General features: G+C 53.6%; 1 protein-coding gene across 3 annotated transcripts in view; it reads right to left on the bottom strand.

The window, feature by feature from the left end:
• Window positions 1–23,020, bottom strand: part of MYOM2 (myomesin 2) — a 74,342-nt gene that overhangs the window by 12,722 nt on the left and 38,600 nt on the right. For all 3 annotated transcript variants that reach the window (XM_045451766.1, XM_045451773.1, XM_045451777.1), the window contains 14 exons: window positions 21,881–22,064; window positions 20,476–20,650; window positions 18,840–18,961; window positions 17,769–17,956; window positions 16,085–16,211; window positions 15,486–15,664; window positions 14,384–14,498; window positions 13,277–13,433; window positions 13,088–13,194; window positions 10,589–10,633; window positions 9,897–10,033; window positions 5,174–5,318; window positions 5,004–5,063; window positions 3,718–3,785 (listed from right to left, as the gene is read on the bottom strand). In XM_045451766.1, the coding sequence (XP_045307722.1) occupies window positions 3,718–3,785; window positions 5,004–5,063; window positions 5,174–5,318; window positions 9,897–10,033; window positions 10,589–10,633; window positions 13,088–13,194; window positions 13,277–13,433; window positions 14,384–14,498; window positions 15,486–15,664; window positions 16,085–16,211; window positions 17,769–17,956; window positions 18,840–18,961; window positions 20,476–20,650; window positions 21,881–22,064 (1,809 nt within the window). The remainder of the gene's footprint in view (window positions 1–3,717; window positions 3,786–5,003; window positions 5,064–5,173; window positions 5,319–9,896; window positions 10,034–10,588; window positions 10,634–13,087; window positions 13,195–13,276; window positions 13,434–14,383; window positions 14,499–15,485; window positions 15,665–16,084; window positions 16,212–17,768; window positions 17,957–18,839; window positions 18,962–20,475; window positions 20,651–21,880; window positions 22,065–23,020) is intronic.

Raw genomic sequence — 23,020 nt, 5'->3', positions numbered from 1 at the left:
GTGGCACACGCCTGACTCACTCTCCAAGAGGGAGCGCCCTGAGTCCCCACGTCTGCTGTACAAGAACTTTCTAGAAGATTTTCTTCGGTTTCAGACTCAAGTTGCTTTTACTATAAACTTTTATTTTTATTTTTTTAGTTTTTTTTTATTTTTTTTTCAACGTTTATTTATTTTTGGGACAGAGAGAGACAGAGCATGAACGGGGGAGGGGCAGAGAGAGAGGGAGACACAGAATCGGAAACAGGCTCCAGGCTCTGAGCCATCAGCCCAGAGTCTGACGCGGGGCTCGAACTCCCAGACCGCGAGATGGTGACCTGGCTGAAGTCGGACGCTTAACCGACTGCGCCACCCAGGCGCCCCTAAACTTTTCTTTTAAAAGACGTTTTTTTCTGGGGCACCTGGGTGGTTCGATCGGTTAAGTGTCCAACTCTGGATGTCAGCTCAGGTCATGGTCTCATGGTTCATGAGATCAAGCCCCAGATCTGGCTCTGTGCTGACAGCATGGAGCCTGTTTGGGATTCTGTCTCTCTCCCTCTCTCTCCGCCCCTCCTCTGCTACCTCTCTCTCTCTCAAAATCAATAAACTTTAAAAAATATATACATAAATAAATTAAAGACGGTTTTCTGTAAAGTTATATTATGAATTATGTACCCTTGCATAAATCACCTCCCTGTGTCTCAATGTCTCCATTGTTTCTTAAGTAAATTTTAAAAATCTGCCCAAGTATCATTAAGGGAAAAACTATGTAAAATAGGTGACAAAATCACAGGAGATGGGGACACAAGTACACAAATTAAGTGCATTAAACTGCAAAATACTCAAATCCCAGTTAATATGTATTCAGTTTCTCCAACAGCTGTGTTTAAACACTTATAAATCGCTTTGGTCAGGCAATGTGAATCGTCCTCACGGATTATATGTGAAGGCACATACCACTGGGATGATAGCAGATGTACACGCAGAAGGAGAATTCCCATTTCGCCCGTGGAGGCGGGTACTGAATGCCCACAATCAGGAAAAGACCATGACCCAACCACCACCAGCCCCTCTGCCCCGGCTGGCCAACGAGAGCTGCTGACTGTCTGAAGAACAGACTTGGGCAGTTGCTGGGGTCGAAAACTTTGAAGATACACACCTTCTTTGCATTTGACAATCATCGGAAAACACTGTTGTTCTTCTGATCCTGTTTCCGAAATAAACGGCCCGTCCTCGGGGACCTTGTGGAGTTTCCCTGTAAATACCTACTGTTGCCACTTGCTGACCAGACACTTGTAACTTCGGTGCCCGTCAGCTTCTTGTACTTTAAGAATGAGGTGGGCGCGCCGGGCGGCTCAGTCCGTTCAGCATCCCACTTTGGCTCAGGTCATGATCTCGCGGTTTATGAGTTCATGTCCCTAATCGGGCTCCGTGCGGACAGCACGGAGCCTGCTTGGGATTCCCTCTCTCCCCCTCTCTCTCTGCCCCTCACCCACTCACGTTCTCCCTCTCTCTCAAAAATAAATAAACATTTAAAAAAAATGTTTTTAATGAGTTTGTCTCTGCGTCTTCCTTATCAGCATACCGGGGTAAGAAACTCACTATGAGAAGAAAGACATCCAGGAATTTTTCTGAAATGGCTCGGTAACAACCTCGAGTGTGTCAAATATCAAAACTTTAGCCTCAGTTATTACACACACAAAAGAGCCAGGAACAGGGCCTCTAGTTTCGAATTAGTCGCCAACACCAACAATGAGTGGGGGCGAACAGGAAAAGGTCGGGGTAAGCATGGGGTCTCAAGGCCCACCGGGAATGCACCGAGGGCGCCCACGGCCCTCACGCGGCTGCCTCCTGCAGACCGTCCTTACCTCACGCCCCCTGTCCCGGGGCCCTGTGCCCCCGCCGCATGTCAGCGCCCTGCACGTTTCTGCACCTGAGCACGGGCCTCCCCTTTACCCCGGCCCCTCATCTGACAACAGCAACGTGGAGAAGCCGGCATCCTGGTGCCCCTGCCCCGCCACCCCAGCAACCCCACTATCACCCGTCTCCTCCTGCCGCCCCCCCCCCCCGAACGCCAGCTCCCCGCACGGATGCACACCCGCATGGCCCACCTGCTCCTTCTCCATCAACCCATCGGGCCAGGGGCACAACCGGCTGACGACTGAATCACCAGCACACAGCGCCCGCTCTCACCTCCTCAGACCGGCCCCTCACGCCGTGGTCCTGACCGTCGCCCGTTCTCACCTCCTCAGGCGAATGCCACTCCATCCTTTATCCTACTCTCCTTTGCTTTCACCCCATAACTCTTTGTTCCCGACTTCACTGAGATATAGTTGACAATATCATTATTTAAGTTTAAGGGATACGACGTGATGATACGATATATTCAACTACTACGAGATGGTCACCACCTTAAGATTAACACATCCATCCCCTTACATAATCACCTTTTTTTGGTATATTTATGGTTGAGAACGCGAAGATCTACCCTCAGCAGTTTTAAGGGTGTTATATGGTATTACCAACTACAGTCACCATGCTGTCCACTTACCAGCCCTAGAACTACTCATCTTACCACTGGAAGTTTGTGCTCTTTGAACAACTTCTCCCCAGTTCCGTAACCCCCAGCCCCTGGCAACCACCCTTGCACGCTGCTTCTGTAAGCTCAGTTCTTTTAGATTCCACATATACGTGCGATCGTACGGTATTTTCCTTCTCTGTGCGACTTACTTCGCTTGGCACAATGCCCTCAAGGTCCATCCATGTTGTCACAAGTGGCAGGCTGCCCTTCCTTCCAAAGGATGAATAACACTCCACATTAAGGATACACACGCTGCCTTAACCCATTCATCTGCCCACGGACACTTGGCTGCCTCCTTCGGCTGTTGTGAAAAATGCTGCGGTCCACACGGACGCGCAGATACCTATCTGAGTTCCTGGTTTCAATTCCTTTCTCTGCCGGATCCTCAATAATTCTACATTAAATTTTTGAGGACCTGCCTTACCATCTGCCACGACGCCCAGCCTCCGAATATCCACAAGTTGGCAGTTTCCGAGCTCCGTTGCTTTGTCCGTGCCCTGGGCCTCCCTGGAGAAGTCTCTCCAACCTGACTGCCCCTGGACCGTTCCTGGTCTTCCTCCAGTGTCCACCCCAAAAACCCTCACTCTGTTGAAATTCTCTGTTTACCTTCTCTTTCATCTGCTCGTCTGTGAGTAGCTTGAGGAACAAAACCCTGCATTAGCGATCTTCCCCAGCACCTATGATAGTGCCAGTCTTGCAGGAGATGCTCCTTAAAGTCTGGTCCCCCAAACAGAGATCTGTACAGTCAGTAGTAACTAAGGCTTACTTTACTATTCAATTGTTAAAGAAAAGCGTTAAGGAGCATCTTATTCCCAAAACATACCTTTTATTTCTTAAAGAAACCACGTGAGCGGCACGGGAATCACCGGATGAATGTCATCGTGGCACACTGTCCCTGAGTTCACTCACCAAGATCTTAAATCTTCTAAACGGCCTACTTGACTCCCCTGGCACGCCACCACACCATAGTCCCCTCATAAGGAGCAGAGACAGGCACGGAAGCGTAAGACCACAACGTCCACAAGACGCAAAGTCGCTCAGCACACCCACGTGCGGCGTTTCTTCACGTCCTGGGACGGACAGCACACGCTTCCCCGAAAGGGCTCTCGCCGGCCCACGGACGACACCTTACCACTCTCTTGTTGGAGCTCAGTCCTCACCTTACAAACAAGTCGAACCTCGCACTCGTCTGTAACATCCCAGTGCAAATATTCAGCAAAATGAGGGCCTGGGGGGAAAATAGAAAAGTTTTAAAAGGGGGAAAAAATACACACACACACACACACACACACACATATATATCGCACCCACGCAATGCATATACACACACACACACACACATATATACTACACACATACATATACATACATATATATCACACATAGACACACATATATACACACACACATATATACCACACACGCATATATACACACATATATATCACACCCACACACATATATATCACGCACAGGCACACATATACATATATATGTGTGTGTGTGTGTATATCTATACTTGTGATGCATTTTGAGCAGAAGAACATAGCTTTTCTGTTTGAAACTGAGATGACATTTCTGATGGATGTACCCTTTCCTCATCACCACCCCCCGAATCATTCATGTGGTAAGTACTGAGTTCTGACCAGCCCCGGTCCCCAGAAGCTCAAGGTCATGGCCTCCAAAACACCAGCTCAGGTCTAGCATACGGGAGTGGCCTGGAGATCCAGCTCGCACTTTGCACGGTGCCCCAGATTGAATGGGGGACCGTGGGAGACTATGTCGCTGTGGGAGGGCCAGACCACAGAGGGATGGAAAATGTGTGTGGGGGGCGGGGGGGGTGGAGTGGGACTGTAAGGAGACCAGCGGGCTCAGGAGAGACTAGCTGGTCTGCAGGTTGGCCACAGAGCCCGGGTACCTCTGGTTACCCTGATCATGTCCCTGATTCGTAGTGACAGAAGTATGAACACTACCTAGTGGATTCCGGGACTTTTAAAGGTAGAAGCAAGAAAAGAATACAGATGAAATCCACGTAAAGTGCAAAAATCAGAGAAATACCCAAATTTCTGCAGATAAAAACCATCTAACATCGCGGTCATTTAAAATAGCATTTAGTCATTGGGCATTGAGCAGAATTGGCTTTAAACAAGCATTCAAATAAACACTGAGTCTGGGGGCTCCTGGGTGGCTCAGTCGGTTAAGCGTCTGACCTCAGCCCAGGTCATGATCTCGCAGTTCGTGACTTCAACCCCTGCATCAGGCTCTGTCCTGACAGCTGGGAGCCTGGAGCCTACTTTGGATTCTGTGTCTCCCTCTCTCTGCCCCTCTCCTGCGTGCTCTCTCTCTCTCTCTCTCTCTCAAAAATAAATAAACATTAAAAATTTAAAAAAAAAAAAAAACACTGAGTCTGCTGGGGGCTCGTGCTGGGGGCGGGTTAAGTACATACCTTGCTTCCTGAGGAACTCCTTTCTTTGAAATTCAGCCTCATCCAGAATAGCCTTGAATGCTAAATTCGGTATTTAAGGGGGAAAGAAATGAAAGATGTTTGTTTCTGTGTGGTCAACACAATTTTCTTTGAATTTTCTTTTACAGGCATACAAAAATAGTGTCGCATACCATCTCCGATGAGAACCAGAGAAGACTGACTTTTGGCTTTTCCGTCATGAATCTGAACAGTGTAGGTGCCCTCGTTCTCGATAGTAAATCGGTCCATGACCATCTCGATAATGCCCGTTGCTTTGTCGCATTTAATTCTGTGTTTCTGGAAGCAATGGGGGAAGTAGAGAGGTCTACAGTGAAATTCCGTCTTCCGGTCTGACCCCTGACGTTAGGTAGGGGCATAATGTCACTACTGCATCTTCGGGGACTGGGACGTACACAGAAACACAGAATGAAATTTTATCCACTAAACCTCTTGGAGAACGGCACATCCACCAAGGGACACAAACATCCCCTCGGTGACCAAGCCCGCGTGCTGCGTGGAAGCCGACGACGCCAGGAAGGCTCACTCCCAAGAAGAGGCGCCTAGCGCGAGAAAATTAGACACGCAGGAGGGACGAAACGGTGTGCATGTCAGCGTACCCCACGCTGACCACGAAACCACGGGGAGCCAGCAACAACGCACCGCGTGGCCTGCGGCTCCGAGGCCGCCGTGTGACCAGGGCCACAGGAGCTGCGTGTCAGGTGGGCAGAGGTTTTCTGGAGGAGTGAGGAGGAACTGTGCGTGCCTTGGCGGTTCTGGCACCTTGCGCCCGAGTCCGTCCTGAGGCCACGACCCGACACGGCCTCTGAATGCTCCCAGCGGACCGCCGGCCCCATGCCCTGCAGACTGGTGTGGGGAGCACTTGCCTGAACAGCCCTGGGGATCGGCGGGGTGCCTTCCCGTGAGATCCCCGCAGTGCCTGCCTGCCCTACAGGGCCATACCTTGCCCCGGTCCAGATGTCCTCTCGCTGTCCGCCCGTCTGGCTGGACGGTAAATCCTCAAGAGCGAGGACTGTCCTCACCCTTTCCACCTGGCACGTGAGCGCCCAAACAAGCGTGTAGGGGATTCTCGACGAGAAAGTCAGCCTGTGCCGATCGGCTCATTTTGCCGTCTACGGTGCTGAGCTGGCTGCGGTCCCTGACCGCAGCGTAGTTCCCCACCGACGCGTCCGACCGGGGACATGACCCCGTGCTGCCCAGCCCACCCGAAGCCCGGCTTCTTTTCACGGTGCTCTCATCTTTCGTGACGAGCTGACACACGCTGACGTGTTGTGGTGGCTAACGGACTCCATCTTATTCCCACCTCGGACACCACGGAATCTGAAACTTAGGGCCACGGAGGTGCGGGGACCACATCCAAAAAATGAGTCGTCTCCGATGCAGAGAATCAGCAGGGAAAGGACGGCACCAAGGCACTGGGGCTCCTCCCTAGAGATGCTGCTCACGGCAGGGCCTCGACCTCCGCGTGCCCAGGGTGACCTACAGGACGGCCCCTGCCGGCTCTCGTCCTCCCATTAGGCTGAGCCCCACTGGGACTGTGGCAGTGGCTCTCCAACCTGAATGACGACCTCGCTCCTGAGAAGGGGAGGCCCACGAGCCAGGAGAACAGAACAAACACCCGTGACCCACGGTCAGTAGGCTAAGGAAACCCCATTGGCCCCCTAGAAAGTGCGCTCCATGACATGCCCCTTTCTAAGAGTTTAGAATTTCTGTCTGCAGGTAACTTAACAGAAAACCTGTGAGCAGGGGCGCCTGGTGAGCGGGAGGGGGGGCAGTCAGTCGGTTGAGCATCAGACTCTGGATTTCAGCTCAGGTCGTGATCTCTCAGTTCGTGAGCTCGAGCCCCACGTCGGGCCCTGTGCTGACAGCTCAGGGCCCACTTGGAATTCTCTCTCCCGCTCTCTCTGCCCCTCACTCTCCCTCCCTCTCCCGCTCTCTCTGCTCCTCCCCCGCTTGCTCTCTCTCGTCTCAAAATAAATAAACATTATTTAAAACATCTGTGAACGGAGCCAGAGGAAACAGGACTCACTTTCTGACAAACACCGCATGTAATTTCCACGGTGCTCTCCTCTCTCTGAGACCACAGTGACGCCTCAGCATTCCAAATGGCTGTGTCCCAAGAGACTTCAGAACACAGCTATTGGCAAAACAGCAACTTTGCCCGGTTTACCGGTGAGCGCATCTCCAGGAGCATTGGGCACCGTCTAAACTCTCCCGCAGGAAGGCCAAGGCCCCGGTCTTGGCCCGCTCCCCTCCGGCTCCTGGCATCTAGCTGTCACACCGCCAGCGCTCAGCACAGGCAGCACCAGGCTGGCCTGTCCCCCGCCCACCTCCCCCAGACTCACCCCGGGCACCCCCGTTCCCCAAGCCTTCCTAACGGCTTGGGCCTCTCCCGTCTCTGCTGCCCCTGAGCTCAGATGGCCCTGCTGCTCTGTTCTCAGTCCCTGCGTCCTCCCCTGAGGGACCCGGTCCTCCAGCTCCAGGGGACCCTCCAGGAGGGCAGGCTCACCTCACTTCTCTGTCCCTACTGCTGGGCTGGCTCCGGGGGACCATCAAAAACGATTCGCAAAACATACCCCGCGGGAGACAAAGACGACTACCCCATTCTCAGTGGTTAACGATGAGGCTTCAGGTCCTGGCTCATCAAATACACCTTGTAGGTTTTAAGTGAATCAAACCTACTCCCCGGCCCTGACTTCCAGTCAACATTAAAAAACCACCTTCATAGTTAGAAATTGCCGTGCGATTTCATGGACGTACGGCACACGATATGCGTTTGTTTGAGGTCATTTACGCCGTGTCCAGATGGGACGCTGGTCTGTGGAACGTGATGGAGAGACAGAAATGAGCAAGAAAGGCTGGCTTCAGATCGCTTTCCGGGAGAGAGAGGCCAGGGTAAGAGGCGGTACTGATCACAGAATGTGGAGTCACTCCTGGTGGGGGGGGGGGGGTGCGGGGGGCAGGAGGAGGGGAAGGCCTGTAAGTAAGGGCACACTCAGACACCTGTAAGTAAGGGGACTCCAGGAGCCTCCTCGTCAAGTCTGAGAAGCAAAAACACGGCACTCTCACCCCCCAGATTCTTAACAATACAACCGCCGTTTCCATTTTCTCGGCTTCCGCACTGTGGTATCCGGGCAGGTTTTAGGAATTCATTAGGCTTCTCGCTATTATGCAGCCAGATGAAGTTCAACGATTTTCCGGGTGCCATAAATACAGGCTTTTATGTGACTTACGCAAAATAACATCAATCTTCACATGGGAAAGTCACCTGTGGATTGCTAATTAAGCAAGTGAAACAGCTCAGCCCTACTCCAAAAGATTAGCCACGCAGCAAAGACATCAGTTTTTAAAGCAAGGTCTATGCAGCAGGTAGGAAACGTTAATCAAAAGATGTTCTTCAAATAAAGTGCAATTACACTAACTTCCTTTTCATCTCCTGGCACGATCTCTGCTCGAAGAAAATGCCTCCAATTCCTTCATCATGCCGTACTCTCCCAGGGACAAGAGTCACGTTTCTGGCTTGTTTGCAACCAGGAAGAAAATACTGCTATCTGTCAGCCGATCCTCCCACGTCTACGAGTCTAACGTACGTCACTGTTTTTCAAGGTGAAGAAAAATCACACGCTCTTTGTCCATTCAGGATTTCTGCCTGATAGCCGCTCACGCTACCAGATAAGCTTTACCAAACGCCCACCGGACACAATGCCCGCACTAGGGGTGAGGGGCCCGGTGAAAGGCACCTGCGTGGCTACAGCGATTCCCACATTTCAACCGCCCCGTGAACGTGTGTGCAGCACACACAGGGGGGAGGCGTTCAGGGGTTAGTAGGATGGTACACGGACCAAGGACGCTTCGCACGGAGCAGCCGGGGGAAGAGCAGAGGAAGCGCGGTCCCCTAGCTTTCCATGCAACAGCAACGAAAGGGCCCGTCGAGCAAGGCTTTCCTTTAGCTGGCTCTCCACGCGTACTATAGCTACTAGACACGAAGAAATACGTCGAAACGTAACCAAGGTTCCACAGCCAGAAAAGGAATATTTAGAATAACCGTAGGATTCGTCGCACACAACGAAAAGCAGAACGACGGTAAAAGCGTTTGAATCCCAGCACACGACACGTTGTTGGCGATTCTGCTGGTCTTTGCCCAGATCTGCCATAACAGAGAGCAGCCTAAAAGTTCAGGGAAGGTGTACAAACAGATTTACCACGAGGTGCCTGATATGGGAAGTTCTCCGTGGGAGGGGGGGCCCCCGCCGGCCACGTTGCAAAATGCATGCCTTCAAGACCACGATCGAGAATAAATACACCTATCCATCAGGGATATTCCCACGTCCCTCGTGTCACCTGGACCTTTTGATAAAACCAGGCTCAACGTCTCCAGGGGGGGTGCCTGGGTGGCTCAGTCGGTCAAGTGTCCAACCTCGGCTCAGGTCATGATCTCGCGGTTCGTGGGTTCGAGCCCCGTGTCCGGCTCTGTGCTGAGCGCTCGGAGCCTGGAGCCTGCTTCGGATTGTGTGTCTCCCTCTCTCTGCCCCTCCCCCACTCACACTCTGTCTCGTTCTCTCTCAAAAATAAAAAAACAGCAACAAATTTAAAAAAAAAAACCGGCTCGACGTCTCTAAAACATAGCATCATTTTTTTTAATGCTGGCAGGCTGGGATTCAGAGGGCTTCCGATCTCTTCTCTGGCCCAGGCCAATCTCTGAACATCCCAAGAATCAGCCATCACACAGGCATCTCACCAACCTGCTACACCCCAAATTCTACCGCTCAAACACAGAATACTGACTTTAAGGAACTGACCTACTGAAGTAAAACCTGGCCCTCTTCAAAACCCCAGATCACTCACACATAAACTCACCTCGCTGTCGGAGACTTCTCTGTCGTTAATAATAAATCGGTAGCTGGCATCTGGTGATAAGTGCTCAGCCTGGAGCCAGAAGCGAACCTGGCCCTTATCAAAAATCTCATAAGCTAATTCTGATTTCAAAGGAATTGCTACAGGAAGAAAAGAAATCAGAAGTCAATAATGCATGAATCCTTATGAGAAAAATTGCTACATATTGGTGGAAAATATCAATCCCAGTTATTAAATTTTTTTGCGAACGTGAAGCCCAGGAGTACTCAATGGGATTATGAAAACCCAAAATAAAAATAAACCCCTCGTTAGCCTGCTGTGGTTAAAGGCGTGCCGTGCGAGCTTTGTGTGCCCGTCGGCACAGCCTCGCTTTCCCGGCTGATCCGACGGCTGCGGATGTATGATCTGTGTATTCAGTGTAACTCAATCACCAAAGGTGCCATCTGACTGACTCACTTGGATTAGGAACAGCTACGCTAAGCCCCAAATTCTAACCACTCTCTATGCAATAAAAATTTCTACGAGTTACAGTACCAATTCGTTTTTGTTTTAAATGTGCAGGGGACACGCCTGTAAGCTGGGAGCGTGAAATGAAGGCGCTCTGCCCCAAAGAGCTCCTCCGTGAGCTCCGTGCGGCAACAAACACCCCCCTCTCCCCTGGTTGCGTCAGCCTGCAGGGTCGGGGGCTCACTTACTGGGATTTTTGATTTCGTTGCTCAGGGCCATCAGACGTTCAAGCTCTAAAATTAAGAAAAATACTCGCGTCGGTTTTGCCCTGTACATTCAGAAGCTTATAAACAATCGAGCGGAGATGGGACATCACCGAGATTTAATCTGGGGCGGTGTAAGAAATGTGAACCGGAAGTGAAAGCACGAGTCGGAGGTAAGCCACCTTCGAACACTCTCTTCGGCTGAGATCCTCACCATTTAATAACCCGGTCCCGACGGGCGGTGGGGTGTGTGAGGGCGGAGCCTTGGGGACAGCGGGTTTGGGGTGGGGGCGGCTTGCAGAGGGGAGGTTTACAGAGATCCATTTCCAGACCCTCTAATTCCACAGGATCCTAACATGGATCCGGCAGGCTGCGGACAGGTGGGTGGTCTGTGATTTTCTTCCCCCTGCAAGATGGCCTTCTTCCAAATGCTTCGCCCCCCCCGCGATTTCACTGTGATGTATTATTGCCACAAGTTAACAAAAACAAAAATGCATCACTCCTGAGTCTCAAGGACAAGCTAAGAAACGCTGAAGGTTCTCAGCCCTTTCTTCCCGGCTTCCTTCTTTCCTTCTCTCCTTCCTCCTCAATGAGAATTGAGAAAGGCAGCCGTGGTCACGAAGGCATGTGTGAACACGCTGATTTGAACTCAACAATGAAGTCGGACTGCTCCTGACTGGACGGCTGGCCTGGCTTCCCGATGAGTCTAAGGGCAGGAATCCCCATAAATCAAATGGGCAAAACGTGCAGCTTCATCCACAAGACAGACGTCCAAAGTCCACATACGTTACAGAACACGCTGTAAATGCGCATCATTCGCAACTATTTAAAAGGAGGGGCGCCTGGGTGGCTCAGTCGGTTAAGCGGCCGACTTCGGCTCAGGTCGTGATCTCGCGGTCCGTGAGTTCGGGCCCCGCGTCGGGCTCTGTGCTGACAGCTCGGAGCCTGGAGCCTGTTTCAGATTCTGTGTCTCCCTCTCTCTGACCCTCCCCCGTTCATGCTCTGTCTCTCCCTGTCTCAAAAATAAATAAAACTTTAAAAAAAAATTTTTTTAAATAAAATAAAATAAAAGTAAAGACGCCATCTAGAAGCTTAGCGATGGTGCCGAGGGGGTACAGACCACTCTTCAGGGTTACCTAGGGGTGTTTGGAGCCTGAATGGTTTGAGGACCACTGAGTTGGGTCAGAAAAGGCAGCCTAAAAGGCACTGCAGCAGATTGTGGATGTGCCCCTGTCTCTGGGCACGGGCACACTGAGCGAGGACCCCACACGCAGACGCTGTGCGGAGCCCCCCGCTGGAGTCCTGCTCGCTCTGGTGAAATGTGCATTTGCTTCACCAGGCTTCCCAGCAGCTGCACTGGACACACAGGGGCCTGACGTCAGGGGTAGGGGGCGCCTCCCGGCGGGGGCCCAGGCCGCTCCCGCCTACCCACACCAGATGGCCACTCTAGGTCAGCTTGCCTCGGGACCACACTGCCTCCGGCCACCACGCCACGGGTGGCTGCACGGTCTGCTCATCAGGCACGAGAGGCATTTTAATAGAGGGCTCGGAGGGACTCAGAAGCTTCAAGGACCTGAAGAAACCTGTCTGGAACTGCACGGTTCACCCCACATCCCGGTAAGGCTGACCTTGACCTGCATGTACGGCGGACAAGGGCTGGACACAAACAGACCGAAGCCCAGGCAGCACAAGAATCCGCCTCCCGAGGCTCCCTCGTTTGCCTAGCGGAGTCGGGTGTGTGAGCCCACCTGAGACCACCTTCCCCGAGCCCCGTGGCCCGAACAGACTTTGCTCGTTTCCTCCTTCGGTCTCCTACTCCTAGGAGAGCGCGAGAGGTTGACTCTGCTGGCTAGACCCTATTTCACACGCAGAAAATGCATGTTTTCTTTTATCGTCCTGATTATTCAATGTTGGGAGGGAAGGGGCGTCTTCCGTACGTGTCCCTTGCATCAATCTCACGCACTTACCTGCTAACATGCCCCTCCCTGCTTGCAAGCCTCCGAAATGTAGCAAAACCCAACGTTAAAAGCACAAGGGGGAAGTGGGGGCCGCCTGGAGGGCTCAGGTGGCTGAGCATCTGACTCCTGGTCTCGGCTCAGGTTGTGATCTCCGTTGGTGGGTCCGAGCCCCGCATCGGGCTCTGTGCTGACAGCGCGGAGCCTGCTTGGGTTTCTCTCTCTCCCTCTCTCTGCCCCTCCCCTGCTCACTCCCTGTGTCTCTCTCTCGAAATAAATAAACTGGAGAAGAAAAAGCACGAGGGGAAGCTATAAAGGCAGCAGGTCCTGGGCCGGTGATTTACGTGGCGGACGGACTACAAGCTCCAGAGTCTCCTCGGTCCCACGGTAGGTTTGCTTCTGTAAATGTCCCGCACCCCAGCCTCCCCCGGCACACGCCCTTTCCCTAAGTGAGTCCTTCCTGTGTTGCCGTCAATCTTTCCAAGCGTCACACACCGAACCAGGCGAGCCCACGTCACGTGGACCTTACCTTCTTCATCCAACACAAAACTGGAGGACACTCCGTCGGTGTCGCTTACGGACACGGAGTACGTTCCTAAATCCTCTTTATCCGGCTTTTTGAAGTACAGCTTCGAGCTGAAAGGGAAGACGCATAGGAAGCGTTACCGTTTGTGACGGTCCCCCGGAGTCCCAGCGGCCAGCTCCAAAGCGGACTTACTGGTCGCCCACCGTCTCGATCCTAAACTTCCCGTCGTCTCCGACCTCCTCGTAGGCTTTGCACCAAGTGAACTGGGAGGCGTCTGTCATTTCTTGGCAGTCAAAGCTCAGGTAGATGTTTCCTTCCTCGTCCACACCCGCACTGATCTCCTTCGTGCCTGAAGGGCGAGGACACAACTAGACGCCTTAGGATTCTTTTTTTGGAGGGGTGGCTCCTTTTACCCCGACTCATCAGGTTGCTCTCCACGGTCACCGAGGACGCTGAGTCGGACCCGTCGGAGGGCAAAGCACCGCGGGAGCAGAGGGCAGAGCATGCTGGGCGTTCCGCCCATTCCCCTCTCTGCGCCCAGTCCCGCCGTGGAGAGTGTGTCGGCCAGGAAGACCCTTCCTCTCTCTCTGAGATCTGGCCCCTCACCCCTGCTAGGGGCCCGGGCAGCCGTGGGCACACGCGGGCCCCCCCCTCTGCTCTCCTTCCCTGAGGGGCAGTGGGGGGAGGGGAACTTCTGGCTACTCTGGGAGCAGGGGACACCCGGCCCATCGCAGGCCAGTCCGAGTCGGCCCCTCGGGAACCAGGGACACGTCAGCCTGGGCAGGTACGAACAGATCACCGGTTTCCGAGAAGACAGAGAGGCACGGAACGCCGGGGGGCAGAAGGAAATGAAGCCAGCCCCAGGGAGGGGAACCGCCGACCCCCCTGTCTGCGGCTCGAGCACACTCCTTCCCCACGTGCCCTGTGCGCCGACCTCGTCCTCAGAGGTCACCTCCATGGGGCTTTGGCTACTTGGAACCCCGAGCAGTACCAACGGCTTCATGAGCTCCTGGTCCAGAGTCAGCAGTGAAACGAAGACCACCGTCATCCCCACCGGTTGCGGTCCTCCTCCACGTAAAGCTGCCACTGACTCTGCCACGTGGCCTGGGGCACCCCACCCTGACCCAACGGTCTGCCAGGGCACGGGGCTGGCTGGACACACGTGCTCCCGTCTGCCACTCAGCTGCTCCAGCATCGCGACGGGACCCAGCCGTCGCCGCGCTCACGCGGACACAGAGCGCGCGCCCCTCCTCCCGCAGCCCGGCCACCGCCTCGCGTCGCTACGCGCTCCAGTCTCACCTGGTCTGGCCTCCACCAGCACCGGCTCAGACGTGTCCGACGGCCTTCCCACCCCACTGGCGTTCACGGCCCGGACCCTGAAGACATAGGTCTTACCCTGGTGCAGGTTACAGACCTTGTGAAGACAGAGAAAACACCCCATGTCAGTCGACAAATGACACAGACTTTATACTTTTCACATTTTACCGTGAACCTGCTTTTTAAAAAAGCAATTCATTTCCCAGCTGGAACGTGGCAAGGAAGGAGGAAGGCCAGAGGTGAGACAGGCTGACCATCACTCCCAGCCTTACTTTGCAAGAGCAAACACTCACTCTTCAATGTTGCTACGTTGTTTCTTTTTTCTCTGCATGTTTCAAAGCAGAATTAAAATCACACCTCCAGTTTGCAACCTGGGGTTCATACTTAACACGATTCTATGGGACGAAATATTATTTTCACGGTGAGTGCTAACCGCGCGAGATATGCCATCATTTGGAGGCATGAAGATTAAATCATTTTCCTCTCGCACATACGGAGGTAATGTGTACCGCAATCCGCACTGGTAAGTAAAGTGTACCTAAGTCATTTGCTTTGCTAGATCCTTAGAAGCTGATCGGTTCATTCAGAAGAACCCGATCTTGTTTTACACTGTCGGCTTGCTTCCCAGAGGCTGATGCCGATTTACGTGTCTGAAGGTGCAGCCGGGGACACGACCCAGGTGTGGTCTTTCCGTACAGGCGTGTACGTGCCACGCCACAGAGACCCCAGTCAAGCGACAAAAACCCCTGGGTGAGGGCAGCTGGGGAACAGACCGGCCAGGTGGCCTCCTGCTCCAAAGACCAGGGTCACAACTGCCCCCAGTGATGGGCAAACCGTAGGTGCTAAAAATAGAAACGTGGAGCAAGAACAAAGCTGTGCGTGTGCTTCTCGGGCAGACGTCTGTGAGCCATCCTGACTTATTCGGACGAACTCCAAGGCCTGGAGCGCAAAAAACCAGTAGTGGAGACCGTGCACGGTGGCACCGAGCTACGCGGGCGGCCGCCTGGTGGCTCGGAGCCCGTCCGCAGCGGGACCAAAGTCACCCTCCCCGCGAGGCAGCGAGCGAGCGGAGGAACGCGGTCACCTTTAGGTAACGGTTGGCGGTTGCCGCCTCGTTCACGGTGCTCCATTCTCCAGAATCCTCCTCCTTACAGTCCACAAAATACCCAGAAATGGGGCTGCTGCCCGTGTACATGGGCGCCTTCCAGAGCATGACCAGCGACGTGTCCCTGACCTCACAGAACGTCAGATCGTAGGCAGGACCTGCAAAGTGGAACATACCCCATGCCCATGCACGCACACGCCGGCCGCACGGCACAGCCGCCGCCCCGGGGAAACACTGCTTTTTCGCACCACGCTCATCGCTAATCTGCCTACTGAATGTCTCCATCGGCGTTTGTCGGAGAACGTCCAGGAGGAGCGTGGAGGGGGGAGTGGGGGGCGTCCGGCCGGCCCCACAGCCGCGCATGGGGCACGGGGGGCACTGCGGCCACCCTCGCGATGGCTCGTGAGCCCACATCGCTGCTCAGGACCAGCAGCCTGTCTCACAGACAGAGCGGGTGCACCCAGGTGGGGCACGCGTGTCACCCACGCCCATGCAGGAAACCTGTCCGCCGCAGCGCCCGCCCCCTGGCCAGCCCCATGCGTGCGCAGGGCACTCGGGGCCCCAGAGGGGACTCGTACCAGGCTCAGGCATGGTCCACGCCTCACACTTGAAGAGCTCGCTGGGGTCCGACGACTGCCCGATCCCCGCCAGGTTGGCGGCCGCGATTTTGAACTCATAGAGTGAGCCTTCTGTCAAGCCATCCACCTACGCGGATTATTCAAGTTAACGCATGAAATAAGCGTTGCGTTGCAGTCGTTCACGACTGACTCACGAATGAACCCCGAGGGAGGGGCCACGTCGGTAAACTGTGCAGTGAGGTCAGGGAGGGCTGCGGATGCCCCTGCCGCATGTGGCCGCTCCAGGGGACCTCACCTGCTTTGCCCTGTTCCTTCCTTGCATAACCTCGCCTACAGGGGCAGAGTGATGACCCCCCCCGCCACCACCACCGGCAGATAGGGCTCCGGGGGCTTGGAGACACGAAGGCACAGAGGCAAGTGAACAGCAGAGCAGAGGGGCCCGCCCTCAAGCCCCCGTCCCTTCTGTGAACGCTGGCACATTGGCCGCCACGGGCTGGGGACCCGAGGCCTCCCTGCCAGACCAGGGCCTCACTCTGTGACACCGGGCAATCCGTCACCGTCCCCAGCACACCGGCTGGAGGCCCTTCGGTTGCGACCTCAGCCACACGAGGATCTGTACCCAAACGTGAGGGGAAGGCCTTGACCAGGACCCTTAGCGCTGCCTGGCAGTTTCCAGACAATACTGTCTCTAAAAACGGATGACCTGCAAAGCGAGTGCATTTAAAGTCCAACGGCCTCGGGCGCCTGGGTGGCTCAGTCGGTGAAGCGGCCGACTTCGGCTCAGGTCACGACCTTGCAGTCCGTGAGTTCGAGCCCCACGTCGGGCTCTGTGCTGACAGCTCAGAGCCTGGAGCCTGCTTCGGATTCTGGGTCTCTGTCTCTCTCTGCCCCCACCCGCCTGCTCATTATTGTCTCTCTCTCTCTCAAAGGTAAATAAACATTAAAAAAATTTTTTTAAGTAAATGCTTTTCTCATACACACGTGAACACATATGCACACACATTTGTGCACTCATACCCATTCACAAATACACGTACACATTCATATGCTCATGTGCACACACAGGCACACGTGTGCATGCTCACATGTGTTTGCACTGTGCACACACGTTCACACACACAAGCCTGTGACCTACACTGTGCGAACGAGGAGTGGGAATGTCAGAGGTCAGAAGAGAAAGCCCACGGGCTGCTGAGGGTTTGTGTCTGGATTCGGTCCCAGATCTTCCTTCCTCCAAGCCCACGTCCTTCCCACTCTCTCCGCTCGGACAGAACAGGCGTTTGGACAAGTGACTCACTCGGGGGCGGGCATGCAGCCTTGCTCAGGAAAACCACGACAAAGAAGCCGGGGGCAGGGGGACTCCCTGACTGACACCTGCTGGGCGCAAACCTCACATCCCCGCGGCCGCTCGCTGCGACAAGCTCGGGGCCTGGAGCCGGCCGCGGCGGTGTCCCTAACCCCCGCTCCCCCGCCCACCCCCTTGCCTCTCCACCTGCTCCTGCTTCACAGGACAAAATGCTTCCTAAGACCCAGTTCTAGAGATACAGGATCTCAGGAGACCGCGAACTTTTCTTAACCCGCTTTTGCTTCTGTGTCACGTGATCTAGTGTCTGAGTCGCCGAAGGAAGGACTCTGCCCGGGACGCGAAAGCAGAGCGGAGACCCATGAACCCGGAAGAACCAACCGTCAGGATCCTCTCCTTCACAGGCGAAGAGTTGACCTCGTGCCAGTTCTTGTGCTGAGCCTCGCGCTTGTCTATGTAGTAACCCAGGATGGGGGCCCCGCCGCTGAACCTGGGCACCTTCCAGCCCAGCGTCATGGAGTGGCCGTCGCAGTTCAGAAGCGTGACCCCGTACGGATGCGAGGGGACAGCTGCAGGGACACAGGGCGGGAGGGTTACCCCAGAGTCGGCCTGGGCACCCCCTGCCCCGCGGGGCGGCTCCTGCACTGGGGTAAGGGGGGGCAGGCGGCAGCTGGGGGGGTGGCGCCCAGACCCGACCCATCTTTGTGTGTTTTCATCTCTTCCTTTGAAGAGAGGACGCGTCCGTCGTATGTATTTATTGCTATTTCTAAACACATCCCCCAATAAATAACACAGGCACACAGACGTCTTCCAATATTTCAATAATACAAGGGCAATAAATTATTGAAATCTGGCCCGGATGGCTGAAATATGAGATTCCTCCCCCTCCTCTGGGGAAAGCCCCGAGGAGCCGTCTCATCACATCCATGAACGACACCTGTGCCCCCGTGACCAGAGATGATGAACGTTACAGACGCCAGAATCACTCAAGTGAGCACGAATTTGTATTTTCCTTCTGAACCCATTTGGAAATGGACCATCTTTTCCTACTGGGTTGAAGAGGGACACGTCTCTGCTCCCCCACCCCCAACTCTGGGTGACCTACGCCCAGCCGTCCTCTGTCACCTGAGACACAGGTGACCCGGGAAAGATCCGTTCTCATCACAGAATAAAAATGTAGACGATTGCTTTTCGTTTAGTAGAAAGGACTCGAAGAGGAAAACGGTAACGTTTGGAAGTCCTTCCCGGGAAAAACTGACAGATTAGAATAGTGACCTTAAAACAAAAGAGTAACTGATTTTTTTTTCTTTTTCTTTTTTTTCTTTTTCTTTTTTTTTTTTTTTTTTTTTTTGCTCTATTTCCCACCTAAGTGTTATCGGATCCGACATTCCTCGGAAATTCCGTAACACTGTGCATCATCAGAAATCGTAAGTAAGCCCGCGGGTTACTCACTGAGAGCGGCCTGGACCTTGATGACGTCCGACTCCTGAGAGTTTTCACTTGTGCCGACGGCATTCACTGCCTTCACCCGGAACACGTACTGCTCACCGGTGGTCAGGCCGTGCACCACGAACCTGAGGGAGACACCAGTCAGGGGCACGACTACGTGGCTGAACCGTTTTTCTGTCTCCCGCAGCACAAGTACAAATCGTGGGGGACACGCCAACGTTTCTGCCACGGGGGACGAGAAGGAACGTTACTCTGAGTCGAGTTGTGCACACACGGTATGCATGGGTTCCCGTGGCAGTTTTAGCTTTCTGATGCAAACCAGCACGCGGGGTCAGGAAGGAAGGCGGGGTGACGCCTCACTACGCGAGGAGCTGGAGGGGCACAGGTCTGGGGGCACGGAAAGCAAGCCCCTCAGATCCTAAGCGCCCCTCTTCCTCCGTGTCGCCCACGTGCTCTGCGCCCCCCCTCCCCTTCGCTTCCCCAGTTACCAGGTTCTGTCTGAATCAAACGTCTGTCATGAAACAGCATTCAAGTCCTCATCTAAAGAACCCACGTGTGGAAGGCTTAGAAGCAGGAAGCGTTCCGGACACGGAAGGGACCCTAGTCAGACGAGCCCCGAACACCGGCCTCCACACTCCACAGATTTGGGCCCCTAGTCACATGCCTCCCCCTTGGTGAGGCTGCTAGCCCATCTGTGAAACGGGACATCGGCCCCCTCCTCCAGCACCCCTGGCAAGTGTCACCCGGGAAACCCTGCACAGGCCGGCGCTCTGCCCGGTCCGCGTAAGCGGTCACCGCTTGCCTCACCGGACCTGTGAACGTGCTGTGACCTTCTACAAAACTCTGGCCTGAGAATGCTATTTTCACCTCTTTGTTCTGAGATCTCTTTCTGCATTTGCCGCCCGTGAACTCTAAATAACACCTAACCAATGCTCTCAGTCGCATCTCTTCTTTCGCAGCCACAGCCTTTTCCAATCTATTACTTTCTTAAGAAGACTGAAACGGGAAAGACGGCTGAGCCATCACTGACCGCCCGTCCATGGTGCAGAGCCAGACAGCTGCCTCTGTTTTCTGGAGAAGCACATCCTGGAGAGGGCCTAACAGGGTCTGACATTCTGCACCCTTGGCAGGAAAGGGGAGTGCATCGATGCCGAGCGAAGATGCTCCCTCCCACGGCAGGAGGGGCCCAGGTCCCCTGCACCAGAGATGGGACGTCCCCCGGCTTTGTCTCAATCGGTGGTAGAGTGCGGGCTCTCACTTACGCAAACGAAGCAATTTTAAAAGTTCGAAAAATCAACACGGAAAAATAAAACACCTCTCAGGTCGCGGTTGCGACTGTAACTTTCCCGCTGGAAGGGAAGCCTTAACTGCTCCCGTGTCGGGAGAGTCAAGGTTCTGGAGCCTCCTCTGTCGTGAACACACTAATCGTTTCAGGCACGAGCCTGGGGACCCGAGCAACCTGTCAGCTCTGGAGTCCTGCGCCCCTTACGTGGGCACAAGAAACAGACCTTTGTGTAGAGGCTCACGGGCGTGGGCACCACGGCGTGGACCGCTCTGAGCCTGAGCGGCTCCTGTCTGCTTTTGCGTCTCCTACTCTGTCCCCTCACACGGCAGTTCTGGGGCCCCCGCAGGGCCACACCTGTTGTAGCCAATGGGCTTGTGATTGCACGGCTCCCAGACGTTGGACCCCGCCACGGAGCAGTCCACGTAGTAGCCGAGGAGATCGTCTTCCTGCTTGGGTCTGTCCCACCGCACGACCACCGACGTCTTCGTGTTCCGCGACGCCAGCACCCGGCCAGGGGCAGAAGGCACGGCTGTGCAGGGGAGACACAGTGACAGATGGGACATGGTATCAGAGTTTTGGAAGCTGTACCACAGACCCTCGAGCCCTTGTGTCCACAGGGAAGGACGACCTGAAATCTGCACACGGAGGGAAGTGGAGGGCAGGCTGCCACCCGGGGGAGCCAAAGGTGCCGGACCTTCCTCCGTCCTCCCAAGTCCTACCCGACTCACAAAGGAATTACAACCACCGAATCTCCCATACCCCCACCAGAAAAGTTGAAAATCACGTTCGGGGCGCCTGGGGGGGCTTAACCGGTTGAGTGTCCAACTCTTGGTTTCAGCTCAGGTCATGATCTCACGGTTCATGAGATTGAGCCCCACATCAGGCTCTGTGCTGACAGCGCTGAGCCTGCTTGGGATTCTGTTTCCCTCTCTGCCCCTCCCTGCTGGTTCTCATTCTCTCTCTCTCTCTCTCTCTCTCTCTCTCTCAATAAATAAAACTTAATAAAAAAAAAAAAAAGCATATTCTGATGACACACACACTTTGGCTAACAGGGTAGTTAACAATTTCCGGAGGGTGAAATGACTGATTTTAAGAAAACAAGACACACTCCTATCAGATTGATCAGAAACTTGACGGGATTCCAAATCTAATCGTGACTTGACCACAGATTTTTCTCACCGGTGCAATTCAGAATTTCTGTAACTCCTACTTGACATCTTCCAAGAGGGAACTTGAAGCCATACGGGCAAGGAGTTCCGGTGTGTTCAGGGTTTTTAAAAAGGTGGCCAATGCCTAAAAATATTTCTAACCCATTTATTAGTTCCATGAAAATAAGATAGAGGGGCACCTGGGCAGCTCAGTCAGTTAAGCATCCGACTCTTGACTTTGGCTCAGGTCATGATCTCATAGTTTAGGAGTTCGAGCCCCAAATCAGGCTCTGCGCCGACAGCACAGAGCCTGCTTGGGATTCTCTCTTTCCCTCTCTCTCTCTGCCCTCCCCTGCTCACAAGCTCTCTTTCAGTCTCTCAAAATAAAGAAGTAAACTTAAAATAAGACAGAACTTTGGGGAAATGTTGAGTACCAACCAACACAGGGCAAAGAGATCTCTGTCTCCTGTAAAATGAAATTTTAAGACAGCTTGAATTTTAACTCCCGTACAACATGAATTGTCTTTTTCAACACAACATCATGGCCTCTGATGTCAGTGACTCAGGGCCTGTCCCCAGCTGTGGTCGCTCACGGACATGACCGTACTCACCAATCATATCCTGGGCCTGGATGGGGGCGGTGATCTCCGATGGTTCGCTCAGGCCATGTTTGTTGGCTGACAAAACCCGGAACACGTATGGCTTCCCTTCAGCAAGGTCAAAGACGGCGTAGCGAGGGGACCGCACGGCCATCTGGGCGTTGACCCGCTGCCAGCTCCCGCTCCCGACCACCGACTGTGAAGAGACATGGGATTCGCCAAAGGAAGCCAAGAACCGCCCAAACACATGCTGACGGAACCATTCTGCTTTAGCTAGCCAAACTAATCTCTAGGGACGTCCGGGGGTAGAGCACGTCCCGGGCCATCAGTAAACCTTTCCTGAATCACGCGAAAAGGGAATTCAACCAGGAAAAGTAGGTAAGAAATTACCCCAAGTTGGAAATGCTCAGCAGTAAAAAGTTTTACGTGAAAGCAAATAAACTTCAAGGAATTAACACATAGGTTGTAGTTTTAGTAAAGTGGAATGAACTGTAAAGAATTAAAGAAAATTTAAGGTATTCATCAAATTCTATCGTAACTCAACTGGTCACATTTCAATTTAAAATGTACAGTATTTTGCGACTATTATCATAGTAACAGCAATCTACCTAACTAGCAGCAACGTAAGACGCGCTATGATACATCCGTACGTTGGAGAACGTCGTCACTTAGGCTACCTTATAAAAATCCTCAATCAGAGGAGAGCGACTGTTTTGCTAAATGTAACACAGGATGCCAACTGTACTGATGACATATAAAGTATACAAAAGACTATAGAGAAAAAGACTCTTAATATATGTATCACACGTTCATCATGACTATTTCAGGGGTGCCCGGGGGCTCTGTCAATTAAGTGTCCAACTTCGGCTCAGGTCATGATCTCGTGGTCTATGAGTTCGAGCCCTGCATCAGGCTCTGTGCTGATGGCTCAGAGCCTGGAGCCTGCATCGGATTCTGTGTCACCCTCTCTGCCCTCCCCCACTCACTCTCTCCCTCCTTCTCTCTCTCCCTCTCTCTCTCTCTCTCTTTCTCAAAAATAAATACTTTTTAAAGCATAATGACTATTTCAAATGATGGAGTTATCAGTGATTTTCATTTTATTCTATATAATGTCTCTGTATTTCCCAAACTTTCCATACTGCAGGTTTCGTT

Source organism: Leopardus geoffroyi, chromosome B1 (genome assembly GCF_018350155.1).
Source record: "Leopardus geoffroyi isolate Oge1 chromosome B1, O.geoffroyi_Oge1_pat1.0, whole genome shotgun sequence".
Taxonomy (NCBI): Eukaryota; Metazoa; Chordata; class Mammalia; order Carnivora; family Felidae; genus Leopardus; species Leopardus geoffroyi.
This window is presented reverse-complemented; position numbering and strand designations above follow the sequence as displayed.